The sequence below is a fragment of the Phlebotomus argentipes genome, unplaced genomic scaffold, assembly GCF_947086385.1.
Source record: "Phlebotomus argentipes unplaced genomic scaffold, Phlebotomus argentipes genome assembly contig_2, whole genome shotgun sequence".
NCBI lineage: Eukaryota > Metazoa > Arthropoda > Insecta > Diptera > Psychodidae > Phlebotomus > Phlebotomus argentipes.
Window position 1 is genome coordinate 9,120,113 of NW_026776162.1, and position 21,646 is coordinate 9,141,758.

General features: G+C 41.6%; 1 protein-coding gene across 1 annotated transcript; it reads right to left on the reverse strand.

Annotated features, from left to right (window-relative positions):
* Nucleotides 1–1,449: 1,449 nt before the first annotated feature.
* LOC132265244 (protein AF-10) lies at nt 1,450–21,471 on the reverse strand. The gene is made up of 12 exons (XM_059765821.1): nt 21,401–21,471; nt 20,228–20,696; nt 18,782–18,978; nt 17,910–18,709; nt 17,761–17,857; nt 16,682–17,143; nt 15,778–16,091; nt 13,967–14,727; nt 13,748–13,903; nt 11,689–11,932; nt 8,038–8,540; nt 1,450–1,592 (listed from the first exon to the last, which is right to left on the reverse strand). The coding sequence occupies exons 2-12, from the start codon at nt 20,580–20,582 to the stop codon at nt 1,450–1,452; spliced, it is 4,032 nt and encodes a 1,343-aa protein (XP_059621804.1). The 5' UTR covers nt 20,583–20,696; nt 21,401–21,471.
* Between the last annotated feature and the right edge of the window lie 175 nt (nt 21,472–21,646).

Consider the following 21,646-nt stretch of genomic DNA (forward strand, 5'->3'; position numbering starts at 1 on the left):
GGGCGATCCAAATTGATTTCAAAACCCGTAAAAGCCACTCATTAGGCCACATTTTGCTCTCTGTGTTTGCACTCAGAAAGTGAAAATCACACGAAATTCCGCTCTCTGATTGAGCCTGACATTCCGCCGTGGGTGATTCCCAGGCGACGCAGGCGCCACAGATAATTTGGAGCCCGGCGAGAAGCTCTCTTTGGTCTCCGGAGCGCATCAATAAATCCGCGCCCAATTAGCGCAGTCGGAGCGCCCTCGCGAGCGCCCCGCCGTCAAAGGGCGGCTTCGCTCTTCCTCGCTCCGCTGCCCATAAATTAGCCCATCTTCTGGGCCTTTCGAAACACACACACACACACACGTGGCGACCGATAGCCGAAATACTCACAATACTCACAATGTTGAGTGAAAATAGCGAAAGAATGGAAGGCAGAAGGAAATTCTGCTTGAAATGTCTCGAGAAAATCATGAAATCACTGACTTTCTGAAGGTTTTTTCGCCCTAACCTCAAAATTACAATGAATAATCTTAAAGAATTCTTGTGCAGAATTGTTTCAAGGAATGATTTTAACCTCAAAATGCAATCTTCAAACCCTTTAAACACAGAAACGATCCAGAAAACTTTTAAAATAGACAATAATTAAATTTTTAATATCATTTTTGAGGTTATGTTTGAGTTTTGCGCTCGTTTTGTGGTTAAAGTTACAAAATAACGATCTTGTGTTCTGAAAAATAAAATTGATTTGAGGTTAGTAGCAAAATTTGGTGTTTTTCGAGGTTTTTAAGTCACTAAATTAATTGTAAGTCAAAAACATAACCTAGAAAATCATTGTCGTTAGCATTTTAAAATGGAAATTGATGCAATTTCCTTTTAAAACACAATTTTAAAGGTTAAAAAACCCTATAAAATTGTTTTAATAGAAGAAAATAATGTGCAATTTGTGTCGATAAGTGTCGTAAAGTGTTGTAAAGTGTCGATAACTTCAATGCGGGAAAGAAAACCAAGTGTGCCAAAGCACTAAGTCATAAAAAAGTGATAAAAATGTATTTTGGAAAGCAAAATACAATCGAAAGACACTCAAAACAAGAAAATTCTGTAAAAAATCTCAAACTTCAGCCCAGAATTTCCTCCCCTTGATCGTCCCTAACCCCAAAGATCGCCTCAAACAGAAGTCGCGGGGAAAATGGCAAAAGATGGCATAGAAGTGAATGCAAAGCTGGGCTAATTGAGTCATTGATTGGCGAATTTCTGGGCGTTGAGCTGCAGTCAATTAGCCCGTCTTGGCGGGATTTTTCTCTCACGCTCCACTCGCGGAGACTCATAAGCATCACCGTGCAAATATTTACAATAATTAGTGCGAGATTTTAATGTTATTGTCCCGTTCTGATTAACATTGCGCGCCCGCAAAATCCGCAGCCAAATCGATTCCACCTTCTCCTCGTGCCATTCGCTCGCCTTCTTTACGATCTGACCCACCGATGACCCCGCATCGCTGCGCCGCGGCTCACGGCGCGATCTGCCCCGAAAATTTGTGTCTCTGCCTGAGCCTTGGCCGAGGCGGCGGCGCGCGATGGACACGAGATGATAAGTTTATGTGCAAATTCTTGGCCGTGCGCAATAAAAATTCAATTAAATTTCACCGCCATCGCCCGCCAAAATTCATGAGCCGAACACAAAAGCTACTGTCCAAATTCGCCTCTCTCGCGAGAAGCGCGCGCGGAATTGAATGGGGAGAAAAGCCGCATTGCGCGCATCTTGATAGCGATCGCGCGCTTTGTCTCTGCGCGCGGGAGTCCCTGAAGTGGCGCCGTTTATGGCCAGGATTTGCCCGCAGAATCTTTTGTTGCCTGCAATTCAATGCGAAGCACTTTGCGTGGAATTTCGTAATTAAACACGCGCTTTTCTGGGTTAATCCGCACAATTTGCTCTTCGGCTTTTCGAATTGCGCGCACTGAGCGTGAAGCATATGCTGCATGTAAAATCGTGCGGAAAATGCAAGATTGTTTTCTCTACTGTCCACAATTCACAAAGCGCCGGTTTTAGTGTGAAATACACTGAGAAAAACTGAAAATTTCATAAACTGTTTAATTGAAGGCTAAGTTTTGGGTAAGAAAAATCAATTTATTGGGTTTTTTTTTTCATAAAATTTGATTTTATCAGAGATTTTGCGTCGTATCTTTCCCTTTTCTATTTTAACAAAGTAGTTAAGGTTTATTTTTATATTTTATTTTTGTATTTAATAAATTTTAATTATGAGAGTTATTTTAGAGTAGTTTTTTTTATGTTTTAGAGTTTGAGAGGGGGTTTTACGTCTCTCAGTTTTGGTAATTCTTGTTCGGCCACATGGTAATTATTATGTTCAATCTATTAATGTTTTGTAATGTTGAAATTATTTATATTTTTTTCTATGTTTAAATAAAAATATATTGATTGGTTCATAATTGTATTTTTTTGTATTCTTAGTTTTAATAAGGTAGTTAATTTTGGGAAAGCTTTTTATCTGTCTCTAAAAAAGAATTTTATGATTTGTGTTTTGCTAAAATATTCTTAGAATTTCGTTTTTCATTAATATTTGTGATATTTTTGAATATTTCCAATCGAAACTTTTGAAAAAAAAAAACGTCAAAAAAATTGTGAAAAGTAGAATTTTTAAAAAGTATTGATTAAAAAGCGACTTTTGAAACTAAAATTTTTAGTTTTTCTATTAACTTTGCCATATTTTAGTCAAAAATTTCAATAAATATCGACAAAATCAACTGAAATTTTCTCAAAATTTTATTATATTTCTTTATTTCAATTTATTAATAAAAAAAATGACGATTTTGGTTTTTGTTTACAAACCTTGAAAGCGTTTTTCCTGCAAAAACTTTCAATCAGCGTTGAAAGATTCACAGTCATTCCGATGGTTTACGGCGCCGCAATTGCTTTCGTGGATGCGCATAGCCTCCGAAGATACAGAAAAGCTTGTGTTTTAATTAATTTATTTACTGTTCTTTATTCTCAAAAAACTCTGTACACAAAAATATTATATTATTATTCATTATACTTGTGGGGGGAGAAGAGATATTGTGTGTCTGTCTTTTTATCTTTGTCTCTATTTTATTTTAACTTTTATCGTCACAAATCGTGTGTTAAGAACTCAAGAGAAACGGATCAAAATTGCTGCTGTACGTGGAGAAAAAAACGTCTCAATCAAAATCCCAAAATTGATTTTATCCCAAAAAAAAAACAGAAAAATGCTCTCAGATTTTGACTGGGGAGATAAAAATCGTCGATGATTCGAAAGTGTGTGTGTGAAAATGTTGATTTTGCAAGTCAACATGAAAAAATGTCGAAAAGACACACACTTTTTCTTGTTGTTCATTAATTACAAATTGTTAATGCATGTTTAATTGTTAATATTTGTCTCCATAGGCTTATTAAATTGTTAAAATACTTCTTCTTGTTATGAATTTTTTTCACTTTACAAAATGTTTTACTTGTTTTTTTTTTGTCAATACCTGAGAAGTTATTAATATTTCAAAAATTTTTTTCCTTAATCATTAATTCCTTTTTTTCTTACTTATTTTTCTCATGAAATCTTTTTTTTTTGCTTTTTATCATTCTTTATGTTATTTTGAAAAATATGTGATTTTTTCTGTTGTATTGATAGATTTTTTTTATTATTATTATTATTTTTCGTCTGTCTTCAAATGTTACAAAAAGTTCCTTTTTTTTACTTTATTACTTATTCACTCTCTTATTTAAGTCATTTTTCTTAGACTTGTTTTCTTTTTCCTAGAATTTATTATGCGAATTGTTTTTTTTTAATTCACTTTATATTGTGTGTTTTGAGACAAAAAGACATTTTCAAATATTGAAATTGTATTTTAGTTTTTAATGAATTTTTTTTTAAATCTCCTCAGTTATTTTTCTTCTTCATCATTTTTTTTATATTCCTTAAATTTTACAAATTACTTTTATGACTTTGCTTTCTTACACTTTTAGAAAAAAAAAAAAAACTTGATGAACTTCTGAAAATTTCGTACTTTTTTTTTCTTAGAAAAATTCTGTCTCTTGTTTTTTGTTCCTCTTTTCTTTCTTTTTTTCTCTTTTTATTATTATTTTAAGCACGTACACAACATAATTTCTGGTGGTTTCTTTTCCTTCTCTTAATTCTCATCCTTTTATTCTCTTTATGTTTCTTTTTTATTTTGTCGTGAAAGAGCGCGGTTTTTTTTTCTTATTATTTTTGAGTATATAAATTTCCTTGAGTGTTTCTCTCTCTCTTTCTCTCACTCTCTGTCTCTCTCTCGCCGAAAGAAAGCGAACAGAAGAAGAAGAAGATGAAGAAGCGTGGAGGAAATTAAGAGGGAGGCAGTAAAATTATTTGCTACATTACACGATATAAAAAATTTGCATTATAGATTCCGAATGATATTTTTCCTTCGCTATTCAACTACAGTAGCGAAAAAAATCTTAAGACATAAAATGTTTTCACAAAAAACCCATTTTTTGGTGAAAAATTCGATATTTCTTTCAATTTCTCAGACATTTTCCTCAAGACAGAAAATAGGGGTAAATGGGGCAGCTTCAGATTGGGGCAGCTTCAGATTTCTTAATTTTCTCAGAGATTTTTGCATGAATAAATTCCTGGTCTTCACACAATGTTTGTAGTCCTTAAGGACTACAATTGACGGAAATTTGCTCAGGATAGCCTTGACTGTTTAGATAAAATAAGTGGAAATTGAAAATCACTCACAAACTAGAATTTTGCTGCCGAATTGATTGCGTGTTTTCTCCATTAAAAAAGCCACAATTCGCGTGAAACACAATCAAAGGTTATTGAGAATTAAGTAGAGATTCTAAATATGCCCGAACTTTTCCTCCTTGGCACGGCCTTTCAGTGGGTGGTGGAAAATGCACAAACACTGCACACGGGGCAGTTTCGGATCGCCACGGACTGACAACAGCGCGCTCTGACAGTCTGACGCAACATCACGGTCGAAATTTTCTTGTGGCAAATATTGAAGATTTTTCACAAAGTGCCGTTCTGTGCTGCATTGCTTCATCACGTTAAACGACTTCTTAGTGGAAAAGTGAGAAAATACACGCGAAAATCACTGATTAGGCAGATTTTCGAGAAACATTTTGCGCGGAACTTTCGCGGCGCGTCAAGTTGCCACCACTCACGCATGGTGGCGTTGCGATACAGGAAAAATGACGGGCAACTTGCTTTTCGCTCAGAAATTTTGACAGTGCGTGCAAGGGTCCAGAAAAGTCGCGAAAATATTACTTTAAAGGCGATTTTTAGGGAATTAAACAGTTTCAGTGCGTAGAAGAGATATCAAAGTGATCATTTGTCCGCGATTTTACAATTCCACAATGGAATTTAAGGTAAATATCAGTGAAAATCTGAAGCTGCCCCAGAGCAATCCGAAACATCCCCGTGCGGGGCAGTTTCAGATAATTTACAATATTATTTTTTAATCTCCTTCAGAGGAAAAAGGATCAGTTTTAATGCCCAATGAAAGGCATTTTCTGAAGCTCAACAGACAAGAGCTTATTTGAGCGTTGTGATTATTTCAATATATTCAGCCGATTTTTCAAGAAAAAATCCTAAAGTTGGAACAGCATTTTGAATCTGAAGCTGCCCCACTTACCCCTATTCAGGATTTTATGATGTCTCAAATGCAGAGAAATATGCACAATTTGCTCTAAATCCGTGTTTTAATCACTATTTTGGCTAAAATAACTGCATTAAATCATGAATTTGGAATGTCTAGAAGACATTTACTTTCTTGGGCGCCTTGATTTGGACTTGTTAAATTGCTTTTTGTCTGTTTTAGCTACCCAAATCCTGTTCACAGGTTTTGCTGAACTGTAGAATACAAGCCCAAGTTTATCATCCAAGAACAAATAATTATGTAGTTGTGAAAATTACAGCATTTTACTCTTTAGAAAGTGTGATTTTTAGTCAATTTCTTATTATTTTGTCCAGAAAATCTGTAATTTCTTATTGATGAATTGCAGGAAAATGGATAAAATTGCGTTTAGATATTCCGTAGCGTTCAAGCAATTCATAAAGCTTGTATATTATGCCCATGTTATGCTGTTAAACCCAGCATTGAAGCTATAATTGCTCAAAAACATACTCCGAAAAACACTAAGAGCGATTACAGACTTGCGCTTTACTCTCAAATCGACGGGAACTGCGATCATCTCTTCGTGGCTGAGCTTGGAGTGTGTGAAGATCAGATCAGCGATAATTCGTGGTTGATCTGCGCCTTTACACACTCAAAAACTATGGATCAGCAATAAATCGTGGCTGAATTGGCGCTAAATACACTCAGAGGTTATTCTTCTTTATCGACACTAGCGACAATTTGCTTCGTGTGTTCAGCTGTCAGTTGATTTGTTTATTTTGCCAAAAAGTGTGAATTTTACGATAAAATTGCCAAAATTGAAGATTTGCGGAAGAATTTAATGATTTTAGTAGCTCAGGAAATTGTTCACAAAAAATCCGCCATTTTGAGCGCGATTTCGTCGAGAATTCCTTAAATATCGGTCGAATCTTCGATATATCGAGGGATTATTAGCGTTTTCTGGCTAAACGAACTGTCAGTCGAAGACACTCGCGCTCTCGCTTATCCTCCCGTGGATCATCAGCAAGTCTATAATCGCTTTTAGATTAGATATTTCGACTAGATAATCCTGAACATTTTTTATCTTGAGGAAAATGTCCGAAAAATTGACAGAAATATCAAAATTTTCACAAAAAATGGAATTTTTAAAGAAAAATTTTTATATCCTAAAACTTTTCTCGCTTTTAGACATGATTTTTCCCAGAAGTTTTTTTTGCATTCTTTTCACTGCATCGAAGAAAGAACAAAAAAAAACATGTCTAATAATTTTTTTCCTTTTCTTTTCTTTCTTTTTCTCTCTCTCAATAAAAATTACACTTGCTTACATTTCTAAATTGTACATCGACATTAATTAAAAATTACTCTTTATTCTCTCATTTTTTCTCTCTCTTTTCTGCTGTTTTTTTTTTCTTTTTGCATTTGACAGAAAAGAAGAAGAAGCAGAAAGACGAAAGAAACGAACTAAATTTAGCCGCCTAAGATGTTAAAATATTTTATATTAATATTTCTCTCTTTCTCTCTCTCTTGTTTTTTATGTATAAAAAATCATCTACTTTGAACAAATCGTCGCACTTTTCTCGCGCGCGCGGGAGGAAAAAATCGATCCCAGGGGAAAAAATATATAACACTTACATGGCTATTCGCTAATTATCGCGCAGAAAAAAGGGGGTGGAAAAACCGTAAATAAATTTAATTACAAAGTGTTTTCTCTCTTCCTTTTCTTATCCCTTAAAATTAAATCTTCCTTTTGCTATTTTGTATGCTTTTTAAAACTTCCTTTTCTCTCTTTTTCTCTTCTTTTTCCCCTCCTTTTTAATCAATTTAAAGAAGAAGAATCGCAACCAAGCAGAAACACCATTGAATGGATCCATTTTCACTCTCATTCCATCATTTTTTTTCTACTCTTTTTTATCATTTTTTTTTGCTCTAAGTTTCAATGAATCAAAGTTTTTGTCAATGAATTTTCTCTATTTGATGATTTTTTTTTTCTTTTTCTATGCCATTATTTTTTCTTTTTATTTCGTCACGCAAAGTTCAATCTTTTTTATTTTGCTATAAAATGTTAATGAAATTTTTCAAAAAAAAAAAAAAAATAATGAAAAAATAAAGATAATAAACTTCATAAAGAAATGAATACAAAAAAACAACTAATAATTGCAGATTTTTGCTCTTTTCACCCACTTTTTATCTTCCCCTTTTTTCTTATTTTAGGCAAAATTATGCACAAAAAAATCAATCAATTGTGAATTTTTGCAAGTCTCTCAGAATTTTAATTTGGGGGTGAAAAAAAAGCAAAGAAATAATTCAATTTGCCGACTTGAGAATGAAATCAATGGAAAAGTCTTTAAATTTGGCATGAGCGTCGCAATTGGCAGTCTTGTCAAGATTACTTTTTATGTTGCAGAGAATATTCTTTCCACTCACTTTGCCCGCCGCCGCCACACGCGGCTCGGCGGCCGGCGTCACGTTGTTGTTGTTGTTGCGCGCCAAGAGGCGCACCAGGCGCCGCTCGTTCACGCGCATCGCGCCGCACATCCTGGCCGCCGCGCGCCGCCACTCCTCCACGCCAATGATGCTTCCCGTCAGCTGCACCGCCGCCCGCAGCCGCCGCCTGCCCGCCCCGCGCCGCCGCCGCCGCCCCTCGCCGCCGGCTGGCTTTCAGCTGGGCTTCACCTGGCCGTCGTCGCGCCGGATCGTCTGCTGCTGCAACAAGGCAAGTTTCTTCAGCGGAATTGCAGCCGCCTGTCCGCGCCGCGCCGCGCGCGCTTACCTGATAGGACGACGTCGTCTGCTGCGTCTGGAACACGCCGGTGCCCGCCTGGCCGCCGGCGCACCGCGCCCGCGACGCCTCCTGCCCGCCGCCGCCCGACGCCTGGCGCACGCCGGCCGCCGCCTGCCCCACGAACGGCTGCGTCACCGGCGAATGCCTGCGAAACCAACAAGACAAGTTTGTAAAAAAATTGCTAAAACCCGAATGTTTCGATTTAAGCAACAAGTTTGGAATTTATTTAACTCGAAAAACTGTCTTTCAGGACTTGAAGTGCTTCGACGGGTGCCTGGAAAACTATAAAAAGTCAAAATTGCCATTTTTCAGCAAAGCGAGTTCAAAATTTTGCATTAAAACAGCTGCGAAATTTGCCAAATTTACTTCAAAATAGGGGTAAGTGGGGCAGCTTCAGATTCAAAATGCTGTTCCAACTTTAGGATTTTTTCTTGAAAAATCGGCTGAATATATTGAAATAATCACAACGCTCAAATAAGCTCTTGTCTGTTGAGCTTCAGAAAATGCCTTTCATTGGGCATTAAAACTGATCCTTTTTCCTCTGAAGGAGATTAAAAATAATATTGTAAATTATCTGAAACTGCCCCGCACGGGGATGTTTCGGATTGCTCTGGGGCAGCTTCAGATTTTCACTGATATTTACCTTAAATTCCATTGTGGAATTGTAAAATCGCGGACAAATGATCACTTTGAAATCTCTTCTACGCACTGAAACTGTTTAATTCCCTAAAAATCGCCTTTAAAGTAATATTTTCGCGACTTTTCTGGACCCTTGCACGCACTGTCAAAATTTCTGAGCGAAAAGCAAGTTGCCCGTCATTTTTCCTGTATCGCAACGCCACCATGCGTGAGTGGTGGCAACTTGACGCGCCGCGAAAGTGCCGCGCAAAATGTTTCGCGATTGATGATTGATTTTCGCGTGTATTTTCTCACTTTTCCACTAAGAAGTCGTTTAACGTGATGAAGCAATGCAGCACAGAACGGCACTTTGTGAAAAATCTTCAATATTTGCCACAAGAAAATTTCGACCGTGATGTTGCGTCAGACTGTCAGAGCGCGCTGTTGTCAGTCCGTGGCGATCCGAAACTGCCCCGTGTGCAGTGTTTGTGCATTTTCCACCACCCACTGAAAGGGCCGTGCCAAGGAGGAAAAGTTCGGGCATATTTAGAATCTCTACTTAATTCTCAATAACCTTTGATTGTGTTTCACGCGAATTGTGGCTTTTTTAATGGAGAAAACACGCAATCAATTCGGCAGCAAAATTCTAGTTTGTGAGTGATTTTCAATTTTCACTTATTTTATCTAAACAGTCAAGGCTATCCTGAGCAAATTTCCGTCAATTGTAGTCCTTAAGGACTACAAACATTGTGTGAAGACCAGGAATTTATTCATGCAAAAATCTCTGAGAAAATTAAGAAATCTGAAGCTGCCCCAATCTGAAGCTGCCCCATTTACCCCTACTCAAAATGCCTTCAAATCGTTCGTTAAAGTGAAAATATTTCTCTGTATTTTTTATTTTGTAAATGTTTTATTGGTATTTATTGAAATTTTTCACTAAAATGTGGCAAAATTAATAGAAAATCTGAAAATATTACTTTTCAAAGTCGATTTTTAATGGTTTTTGAGTCGATTTTATACAAAAAATCAACTTTTCATACTTTAATTGAACTTTTTCTTAATGTTTTCAAGTGAAAAATTTAAAAGATATGAGAAATATTCATTTAAAGTCCAGAAAAACATTTTAGGATAATTCTGAAAATCTACAAATATTTTCCAAAAAAGACGTTTTATGCATTTGACTGCAATTTTTGAGACATTTTTCTTGGGGAAAAATTCTTCAGCGTAAACAATGAAAATTCGACTTTTCATTCGCAAATCATGACAATTTTTTTCCCATTTGTGCTTTTTAGATAAAAAAGCTTTTTTTCTATTGTCTCATAAGATAAAAATCTTAAAATTCTTGTACAGAAAGAACAAATAAAAGACTTTTCAAAAATACATGAAGACGAAAACTATGATAAATCGACTTTTCATAGTTTTCCATTCACCCGTCGACTTGAAAAGTGTGAATTGAACTCAAAATCATTTAGCAAACATCAAAAACAGACTTTCTAAAGCATTTGTTGCACTTCTGTGAGTTTTACGGATCAAACATCTTACGAAAAAGCGGAGAAACAATTCAGAGAATAAGGATTTCTTCACAAAAACACAATTTTGCTTCATCTAAATGATTTTAGGAAGTGAAGAACTCGTTGCAACTTTCAGTTCACACCATTTTTTATAAGCTGTCATAAATATAAATTCGCTAAAAGACGTTGCAAGATTACGATTAGTATCTTATACGAATGTGTTGAATTAATCTTCTGGCAAAGCCTGAAACGCGTTCGTTACGTGAAAATCAAGAAAATAGACAAAAATGATGTTTTTATTGAATTTTTCTAACCATTTGTGCACATTTCAATGCTCCAAATTGAGGTTATGTGTTTCCGGACATCATTTGAGGCTTTTCAAGGAAATTAATTGATTTTCCAATACAATTTCAAGTACATAAAAACCTATGTTTTCATTTCCTTCATCGTTCTCGCGTATTTAACGTCTTCCCGGACATTCTGGTCAGCAGAATCCTTTAAGAATCCCTTCGGAAACACGCCAAATGTTAGGAAAAATCACAGATGAAGATATCTTGTCACTGGAATTCACTAATTTGCCCTGACAGCTGAATTTCGTATTAAATAAACTCCAAATTATGCTTTGGAACGTTTTTTCGTTCGCATTTCATTCGTACTTTACACTAGCGCCACCAGGCGGCCGCCAATATAAGTTATGAAAATCTTAATGTTGCAACGAGGCGAAAATCATCATTTAATTGTGTCAAAAATGGCCTGAATTAGGTCAGAAATCGCTGATAATTGTCAAAATCGAAAGAATTCGATTATACTAAAGTCCTTAAGTTTGAATAAATGATAAAATCGAAGACATAAAGACATAAAAAAGCTCAAAGTTTATTTGATTAGTCTTCAATTTGTCCAAATCCGACATTTTGACAGCGAATCAAACCCAAATAATTCCTTAAAGGACTGAATAATGGGAAAAAATTCACTCTCAGTCCGAAAGGAAGAAAGAAAATGACTCAAAAAGTAATTAGAAAGTCCATAAATTTATCCCATTAATTCAACATTAAAGACTTTCTTCTGTCTTCAGCCTGAGAAAATGCTGAAATCGCATAAATTTCCCTCCATTTCTGCATTATTGATCAGCATTTTCTGTCCAAAATCCACCGAAATCACGCTCACCTGACGCTGCCGCCGCTGGGCGGCTGATGCGGCGTGATTGTGACGGCGGAAACGGCGGCGTGTCGGAAATCCACGCCGTTCTCCACGGGAATTTGCTGCAGCGGCGCTTGCGACGGCGCCGGCGCTTGCTGACTCGCCGGCTGCACGCCGAACGTCTGTCCGGCGGCCGACGATCGACTCGTGCGTCCCGGCGTCACAACAGCAGCGTCCGTCGGTCCGTTAACGGCCATGCTGTTGAATTGAACTGCAAAAAAGCGAGATTTCAGCTCAGAATTCAGTGGAAAATGAGAGTTTTTGGGTCAAATTTCACCCAGAATTCAGAGAAATTGCTAAGAAAAATCAATTTTCAAGGTGTTTTATGACTAAGAATCTCTTATTCCTTCTTGAGAAACACTTTTGCAATGCATAAATTCATTAAAAAGGCTTTTATTAGGGCAAAAGTCACTCTTTAAACGCTTCTAACCATGAAATCTTGGTAAATATTAAAGCTTTTTGACTCATTTTGCATAGAAAATGCTTTTTAGCAAACGAAAAAAGGACTTAAATTAACATTTGACTTGTTTAAAACTCATTTTAAGCTATTTATTGATTGATATTTAGCTTTTCCGACACTTTGAACACTGAAAATGTGACTTTTGACTCTAATTTATCAATTTCTTCATCAAATTGTGCATTAAAATACTTAAATAATTATGCTTTTTGACTCATTTTGCATACAAAATGCTGTTTGGCAAACATTTTAAGTTATTTATTGATTGATATTTAAGCTTATTCTTTATCTTGAGTGCTTTCTTCAGCTTGAATTTCATCCAATTGATGTGTTTTCCAATGAAAATTCAACTTTGGACTCTATTTTATCAATTTCTTCATCAAAATGTGCATTAAAAGACCTACATATTGTTGAAATTTGAGTAGGGGTAAGTGGGGCAGTTTCAGATTCAAAATGCTGTTCCAACTTTAGGATTTTTTCTTGCAAAATCGTCTGAATATATTGAAATAATCACAACGCTCAAATAAACTCTTGTCTATTGAGCTTCAGAAAATGCCTTTCATTGGGCATTAAAACTGATCCTTTTTCCTCTAAAGGAGAATGAAAATAATATTGTAATTTATCTGAAACTGCCCCGCACGGGGATGTTTCGGATTGCTCTGGGGCAGTTCTAGATTTTCACTTATATTTACCATAAATTCCATTGTGGAATTGTAGAATCGCGGGCAAATGATCACTTTGGTTTCTAATCTACACACTGAAACTGTTTAATTCCCTAAAAATCGCCTTTAAAGTAATATTTTCGCGACTTTTCTGGACCCTTGCACGCACTGTCAAAATTTCTGAGCGAAAAGCAAGTTGCCCGTCATTTTTCCTGTGTCGCAACGCCACCATGCGTGAGTGGTGGCAACTTGACGCGCAGCGAAAGTTCCGCGCAAAATGTGCTTCTAGAAATTTCTGCTCTAATCAGAGATTTTCGCGTGTATTTTCTCACTTTTCAACTAAGAAGTCGTTTAACGTGATGAAGCAATGCAGCACAGAACGGCACTTTGTGAAAAATCTTCAATATTTGCCACAAGAAAATTTCGACCGTGATGTTGCGTCATTCTGTCAGAGCGCGCTGTTGTCAGTCCGTGGCGATCCGAAACTGCCCCGTGGGCAGTGTTTGTGCATTTTCCACCACCCACTGAAAGGGTCGTGATCAGGAGGAAAAGTTCGGGCATACTTAGAATCTCTACTTAACTCTCAATAACCTTTGATTGTGTTTCACGTGAATTGTGGCTTTTTAATGGAGAAAACACGCAATCAATTCGGCAGCAAAATTCTAGTTTGTGAGTGATTTTCAATTTTCACTTATTTTATCTAAACAGTCAAGGCTATCCTGTGCAAATTTTCGTCAATTGTAGTCCTTAAGGACTACAAACATTGTGTGAAGACTAGAAATTGATTCATGTGAAAATCTCTGAGAAAATTAAGAAATCTGAAACTGCCCCATTTACCCCTATTTGTTCAATAATTAGCATGAATTTGAAAGCCTTGAGTGGATTTTGGGGTTGAAATTCAACCAACCTTGGCTGCTGGGCGCGTTGGGATTGGCGAGCGGAATGGCGAGGCGCGCGTTGACGGCCAGCAGATGATCTCTCCTGGCCACGAGATTGTTCACGTGCTCCTCCAGGCGCACATTCTCCGTTTGCAGCTGATGAAGGCAGGACAGAAGAGAAGCAACTGCGGGAAAAGTCAAAGAATAAGTCTCAAATTCATAGAAAAACTGTAAAGATTTCCACTCACTGTCGAAGTGCTGCGCCTGTTCCATGAGGAACTGAGATCCCTGCTCCCACTGTCGCTCCAGCAGCTGCTCGAGACTCTGCGGCGTGGTGCCGGAGCCGCTGCTGGAGCCCGAGCCGGCGCCCAGCATCGTGGTGAGCGACGGCGGACCTTGTTGCGCCGCAGCCGCTTTCACGGCGGGCTTGCCGGGGAACGGCGGCCCCACGAGCTGCGGACTCGTGTCCATGGCCGGCGCGGTGTACACACTGTGCGCCTCGATCTCCATGTGCAGCTGATCCGACATCTTCTGCGCCACGCTGCTGGCCGGATTCAGCTGATTGCCCAGCATGTGCGTCACGTGGATGCCGTTCTGGAAGATCTTCAGCTCCTTCGCCTCCGCCTGGCCGCTCTTGCGGTTGCGCTTGCGCGCGCCGCCCGCCTCGGAGCCGGGACTGCTGGGCGGCGAGTCCTTGGGCGCCGGCGCCGACGAGCCCGGCTGCGATTCGTACGAGAACTTCAAGCCGCCGAAGCTCGTGGCGCCGAACGACGACGTGTCCGGCGTGCGCGCCGTGCTGTGCGGCGGCGGCGTGTCCATGGGGCCGCGCGGCCGCACCTTGGCCTCGAAGCTGCTCGCGAAATCCCCGCCGTGGTTCTGTCCGCCGGCCGGCGTGTGACTATTTGTGACGGAAAAAGGAGATTCAGTGCTTGAAAATGAGCCGCAACTCTCGCCGCCCGCCGCCGATGACGCCCTGGCCGCCGGCCGTCTCTTCGCCGAGCGCGACTTACTACAGTTTTTTTTTTCGTGTGCATTTTTTTCGACAGAGAAATTCAAGTGCGCGCGGTTTTTTTTGCAATCGCGAAATGTTTTTTGTGTGTTTGTTTGTTTGGTTTTTGTGTGATTTTCCACACACACAAAAAGGATGAGAGAAGATGAATGAAGAAATTACAAAATGTGAGACACAGAAGACAAAAACACAAACACGCACAACACACATAAGAAATGAGAGAAAGAAAAGTGTTTGTGAATAAGATTTTCGGGAAGGAAACTGAAAAAAAGGCCACAAAAATTCGCACAAACGACGAGAAATATTCACGCCAAATTGCTGTTCTTTTGCAAAAGAAGCAGAAATTTCTTCGTTCTTTCAATTGAGGGGTTCAGAGGTTGTCATTTTGAGTGACTCTAGTTTAAAAATTGTGATAAAAATAGAGAAAATCCCAATATTTTAGGCCAGAATTCAATTTTAGACCGAAAAATACACAAAAACATTGATTTTAAGCGATTTTTCAATGATAAAAGCGCTTAAAAATCATTCAAAATCACGAAAAACAATTTATTATGACACTTTTAAGCTATTCTTATTGAGAATAGATTTTATAGAAGCATGGAAAATGTGTTAAATTGTGAGTTTCTTTACAAAAATTCATCAAAAATAACAAAATTAACCGATTTTCGTGCTTTTTATGAAGCATTTTTCATACAAAATGTCTAAAATTCGTCAGAAATTACTTGGAAAATCGCTTTTTTTCCTCTTTCTTCTGAATTCTATACAAAATCTTATTGATTTTCTCACTTTACTCCAATTAAACACGATTTTTATCGTCAATTTATCAATTTCAGAGCGCTAAAGTGCGCTTTAAGCCCCAAAATATTCTATGATTTCATCACAATTCACACTAAAACCTAACCTATGAACCCCTTCGCTTTTGCCTCTCTTTTCATCTTCAGCGTCAATTTCCTATCTTGAATATTTCCCGCCCAAAAGCAACAAGACAAAACAAAGCGAAGAAGAATGAAAACAAACAAACGACGCAAAGAATGAAACGCTTTTTCTCACCTCGATCGTCGGCCGGACGCCGCGCTGTCGTCCTGCGCCGGCGTCGGCGTGGCGCGCGGCTGCGGCTGCTTCTCGTACGTGATCTTCAGCATGCCGCTGTCGCTCTGATGCACGGCCGCCACGCCGCTCGTGGCCAGAATCTGGCTGTGAACGTGCGGCGAGAGATTCTGCATGGCCGCGGCCGCGCTGGCCGGCGGCACGGCCTGCTCCAGCGCCGGCGCGTGCGCCATCAGCGGCGACGCCGCGGCCGCCTGCACCAGCGGCGACTGGCGCTCCATCGTCTGCAGAATCACGTTCTGATGCGTCGCCGGAACCTGAGAAAAACAGCCGCGAAAGCGTCAATTTGCAAAATTCAAAGGATTTCCCGGAAATTGTGGCGTCAGGACGAGTTCAGGATGTGATTTTGGCTGCAAAAGTTGCAGAACTTTCATGGCTTTTGTGCTTTTCTAACAAACAAACGTGAAAATTCAATGTTTTTCCTCCCTTTTTAGGTCACAAAACATCATTCAAGATTGTTTTCTTCTAGAAAAGTGTTTTAAAGACTGACTTTTGCCTTAAGAAATGCTCTTTAATTGAATTTATGCATTGCAAAAGTGTTTCTCGAGAAGCTTTATTGTTTTCTTGTCTTGATTTTGTGACATTAAAAGCTAAAAAGCGCCTTAAAACACAAAATGAAGAAGAAAAAAGCATTTTCTCAGAAGAAAATGTCCATGAAATTGATGAATTTTGCTCTATTTTCTAAAGAAAACTCAAATCCTGATTGAATTTTACATCTTTTTGCCATTTTTATCCGAATTTGAGTTGAATTTTGGCTGAAATCACATCAAGAATCGACTTTTTGACTTATTCTTGCTAATTTCAACCGCGATTTCTCACAAAAACACGCTTGAAAACATTTTCTCACCTGCACAATCGGGCTGGCGCGCTGCTGCGGCGGCTGCGCGGCGGCGAGGCGGCCCATGGCGAAGCCGCCCAGCTGCTCGGCGGAGCGGTTGTGGATGGCCTGCTGGAAGAGGCTGCCGGCGGTGCTGGTGCTCGGCATGGACGGCGACATGAGCGTCGCCGTGCTGTTGTTGTTCGTCGGCAGACTGACGCCGGCCACGGACGCCGTGGACAGCGGCACGGACACGCGGATGCTCTGCGTGGTCGTGCTGGCCTGCAGCTCCGCCGCGAACGGCGACGCCGCCGATTGCACGCGCCCCAAATCGCCCACGTCCTTGATCACGGGCGGCTTGATGATCGACGTCGCCGCCAGCAGCGGCTGGCCGCCGCCCAGCTGCTTCGCCATGGCCAGCGTCGTCGTGGACGACGTCAGCAGCGCCGCGCCCTCCGCCGGCGACGACGTGGCCGCGCTCTCAGTGCGCATCTGCGAAAGGCGAGAGAAAAGCGTGAGATTTGAGAGACTTTTCTGGCGAAACGTCGCGATTTGGAGGGAAATTTGAAGGATTTTCAGGCAGAAAAAGGATAAAATGACGTTTTAGACGTTGAAATTCACTTCAAATTGAAAAATTATACCGTAAAATTCATGATTTTGCAATTCAACAGTCAATTTTGGCTCTTTTTCCATCATTTTCTTGGCCGAAATTCTTAATTTTGCATATTTTTTGACTCCTTTGAGTGTTTTTCAAGGATAATTCAGACTGTTTGTGTTGTAAATTATGCTTTTTAACTTCTAAAAGTGCCTAAAAAGACTATTTATAGTTAGATTTATTCATCAACACAATGTCTTCAGTGCAAAACCATCAATAAAAGTCCGTTTTTCACAGGATTTTGAAGATTTTCTCCGTGAAAAGAGTGAAAATTCTCTCTTTCATTCCTGATAATGCTTGATTTTCTCCACTTTATCACTAAAGCGACTTGATTAAAGCATTAAATCAAATAATTCTTCCCAATTTCTGCCTGAAACATGCAAAAATCCGTTGAAAAGTGACCAAAAAGTGGACTCAAAACTGTTTTGCGGGCGAAAAGCGGCGCCAAACTCACCTTCTTTACCTCGCTGAGGTCCAGCTTGTCCACGGAGCTGAGCGGGATGAGCGTCACGGAGACGTCCTTGATGAGATCCCTGCAAAAAGGCGCGCCACTTCAGTGGAGGGGAAAATGGACAACGGCTCTGGCCGCGATTTCTGACTCACTTGTTCGCGTCGTCGACGCTGTTCGCCTTGGCGTCGGCCTTGCGCTTCTTCGCCGCCGCCGTGGAGGCGGGGCCGCCCTTGCCGCCGCCGCCCTCGCCGCCGAATACTGATTCCGAGTTCACCACGACGCTCTCCGTGAAGTTGGACGTCGTGAACTTGCCGGCGTCCTTCAGCAGCTCCTTCGAGCTCTGCAGGATCGACGGCGCGATGATCGAGCTGGCCTTGGTCGTCGTCACGCCCGCCGCGGCGGCCAGCACGCCGGCCGGCGCCGCCTTGGCGGCCACACTCGCGTCATCCTTCTTCGACGACGCCTTGGTTTTGTCGCGAAAGTCCTTCTCCTTCGCCGCCGACGCCTTGCCGGCGCCGCGGCTGTGCTTGTCCTTGTCCTTGACGCCGCCGGCCGCCGAGGAGCCCATCTTGCCGGCCACGGGCGCCGCGCTGATGCTCCTGCTGGCCACGGACGTGGCGGAGGCGCTCGAGAGCGCGGACGCCATTTGCGGCGTCGCCGCCGCGCCGCCCGGCGTCACAGCGCCGGCCGCCGCTCCGCTGGTCGCCACCGCCTTGGCGGACGAGCTGGACTTGCGCTGCTTGGTCGCGGCGGCCGCCGCGGGCAGCGCGGACGCCGAAATCGCGGTCGTGCTCGGCTGCGCGGCGCCACTCTGCGCCGCCGCCGCTGCCGCCGCTGCTGCCGCCGTGGTGGCCTCGCCGTCCTTCTCCGGCGACGACGGACTGTCACTGCTGCCCGCCTCGTGCGTGACGGGCTTGTACGGCGGGATCGGCTTCACGTTGCCGCCCTTCTTCTGCGGTACAACCAAAAGAGGCACAGCGTGATCGCGTGAATGCGCGCGTGCGGGCGAATCGCAAATACTCACGAGTTTGCTGTAGTGATGCTGGCAGTAGCCGCAGTACTTCACGTTGTCCAGGTAGTTGCCCGCCTCCTCGCACAGCAGCCCGAGCGTCTGGGCGCACGTCACGTGGAACTGCATGCGGCAGCCGGTGCGGTTGCACTGCATGCACGCGCCCATCGTGGCGCGGCTCACCTTGCCCATCTCCTCGCAGATGTAGCAATCTGCAAAAGGAGTTACTGTTCAGGCTCTGCGGACCCACAGGATGGCCTCAGATGGGATTTGGGGCCGGAAACCGGCGGGAAAACAGCAATTTTGGAGCGCAAATGGCAAAAATCGCTCAATTTGCATGATTTCTTGGCTCATTTCTTAGTTTTTTACCCAATTTTCAAGACAAAAATACTAAATTCACCAGTTCAACAATCAGTTTCTGTTGGAATCTTCAATTAATCTTGTTGATACGCAAAGAAATCCTTAATTTGAGCATAAAAACTGATTGTTTTCTCTTATCAAAGACGCAAAATTAACAGAAATCGTTCAAATTTCACGCAATTCAGTGATTATTTTCAGAAAATCAAAGAATTATTGTAGAAATATTGTAAAAACAAATCATAAAAGACCTTTTCTGTGATCAAAAGCTGAAAAATCACTTCAATTAATCTTGTTCACACGCAAAGAAATCTTTAATTTCAATATCAAATTGCATCTTTAGATAAAAACTGATTGATTTTCCTTATCAAAGAAGGTAAATTCTAAGAAACGCTTCAAATTTTACGCAATTCAGTGATTATTTTGTCAATTTTCACGCAGAAAATCGAAGAATTATTAATCAAAGACCTGCAATTTATCCAAAAAGTGAACAAGAACTCGAGAAAAACTTGTAAAAACCACTAAAAATTGTCGTTTTAGCAAAAATTCGCCTTTTTTCTCCTTAATCTCAATTCATTTCCTGAGTTTAAGCAATTTAGCTGTCTTAGAAAGAGAGTTTTAGTGAACAAAATTCGCTGATTTCAATTAATTTCCCAAGAAATCAATTTCTAAAAGCTTTTCAGGCTGAAAAACAGCAGAAATTCCTTCTTTTTGAGTTGTTTTTCAACTCAAAATCGCCTTTAGCTTGAGATTATTGCATTTTGAACTCGAATAAATGATATTTTGTCCAATATTTCGATTGAATTAGTCAATAAATCAAATTAAAATCTGGTTTTCAATCAATTTCCTTGGAATTCAACGCTCAAAACACAAAAGATTCCCTTTAATTGCTCAATTTCTGCACGAATTTTATCGAAAAGCAGCAGAAATTCCCTGTTTTTGGGCAAATTCAGTGTGCAAAATGCATTTTCTCGTCGATTATCTACAAATTGACTGCAATTTGAGGACTAAAACAGTCAAACACGAGTCGTGAGAGGGAAGTTTTGGCCAAATTGCGGCCCTAAAAGCGCCTTCGCGGAAGGACGAAGGCCGAGAGGGACTCACTCTTGGCGTAGCGCTCGGCCGGAATGAGCTGCAGGATGATGGGCTCCATGGTGGTGACGTTGCCGAAGCGCACCTCCGGGATGTACAGCGCGCACACGACGTGCGCCCAGCTGGCGTTGTCCGTCTTCTTGAGCGCGCCGTCGCGCGACGGACACAGCTCGCAGCGCACGCGCGCGCTCCTCTCCTGGCTCTCGCACTTGCGGCAATACCACGGGCCCGTGGGCACGGTCACGATGCCGTAGCAGGCCTGGTGCACGGCCACGTTGCAGTGCAGGCCGTCGCAGTAGACGAGCGGGTTCTCTGGCCAGCCCCGCTCGTCGGAACACACGCAGCAGCCTCCAACCATCTCCTTCATCGCTCGCGCCGCTATTCACGCATATTCGCGAAGAATAGGCACAAGGATTCACGCGCGCTTCAGTCCCTGCGCGACTTTTCAGTCCACTTCACTGCCTTTTCTCACTCTTCTGCACTGGAAAACAGCCAAATTCGCACTTTAGGATGCGCTTTGCTCGCGCGCCGCGGCGCAGTTTCACTCCCGCCGCCGCTCTTCAGCTTATTTCGACGGTTAACCCTTTGAAATCGAGGGAAAAGCAGGGAATTTCCCAACTTTAGACTCAGTTTAAGTCAATTTTCACCATTTTTCCTGACTTTCTTACTTGAAATGTGTCAAAAAGACGATTTTTGCCCAGAAACTTCATGCAATTTGCCAAAATGCCTTCATTTAATGGGAAAACAACAAATAAAATCACGTTCTGACTTCAAACGAAGCACTTTTTGAGGTTTTTAAGTGTGAAAAATGCATCAAAACACTTGAAATTCCTTCCAAAATTGCAATATTTTCATTTCAACTTGTCAAAAAGCTAAATTTCACACCGAAAACAGACCAAATTGTGTCCACAAAAGATCAAAACACTCAAATTCCAGCTGAATGTGAGGAAATCAAAACAACCGACAAAGGGTTAACCGTGTTTACGTTGAAAATTTGCACTCAATTTGGCAAAAAAACAGTTTCAGAGCGCTTTTTGGCGACATTTTCCGCGCATTCGGTGACAATTTTCAGCCGCAGAAGCCGCAGTTGGCGTTGGAAAAGCGGCAAAATTTCGCGGAAAAGCAGCGCGCGAGTGAAACTGCGGTGAAACGCGGGCGAAACATCGCGCCAGCGACGCGCCTCACCTTTCTCGCCTCTCCGACGCCGCTGCGCTGCGGCCCGCGCGGCGCCTGCGGGGGGCTGCGGGCCGTGCGTGGGGCGCGCCTCGGGGGGTGAATGACCGGCTCACGCGGCGGCCGGGTCACGCGCACGGCGGAGCCGCCGCCATTTCCTCACCACTCGCAACGCGGATGCGCGCTCTGACGGACGCGCTCTGGACACCGCGCGGGGCTCCTCACGCCGCTGGCCGGCGCGGCATGGCGCGCGTGGGG

Coding starts and splice junctions, on each gene's coding strand:
- LOC132265244 (XM_059765821.1), bottom strand. CDS start 20,582: ATGAAGGAGATGGTTGGAGGCTGCTGCGTGTGTTCCGACGAGCGGGGC. Junction 17,144..17,760: donor ACCTCAGCGAGGTAAAGAAG/GTGAGTTTGGCG, acceptor CGCCTTTCGCAG/ATGCGCACTGAGAGCGCGGC. Junction 13,904..13,966: donor ACAGGCGCAGCACTTCGACA/GTGAGTGGAAAT, acceptor CTTTTCCCGCAG/TTGCTTCTCTTCTGTCCTGC.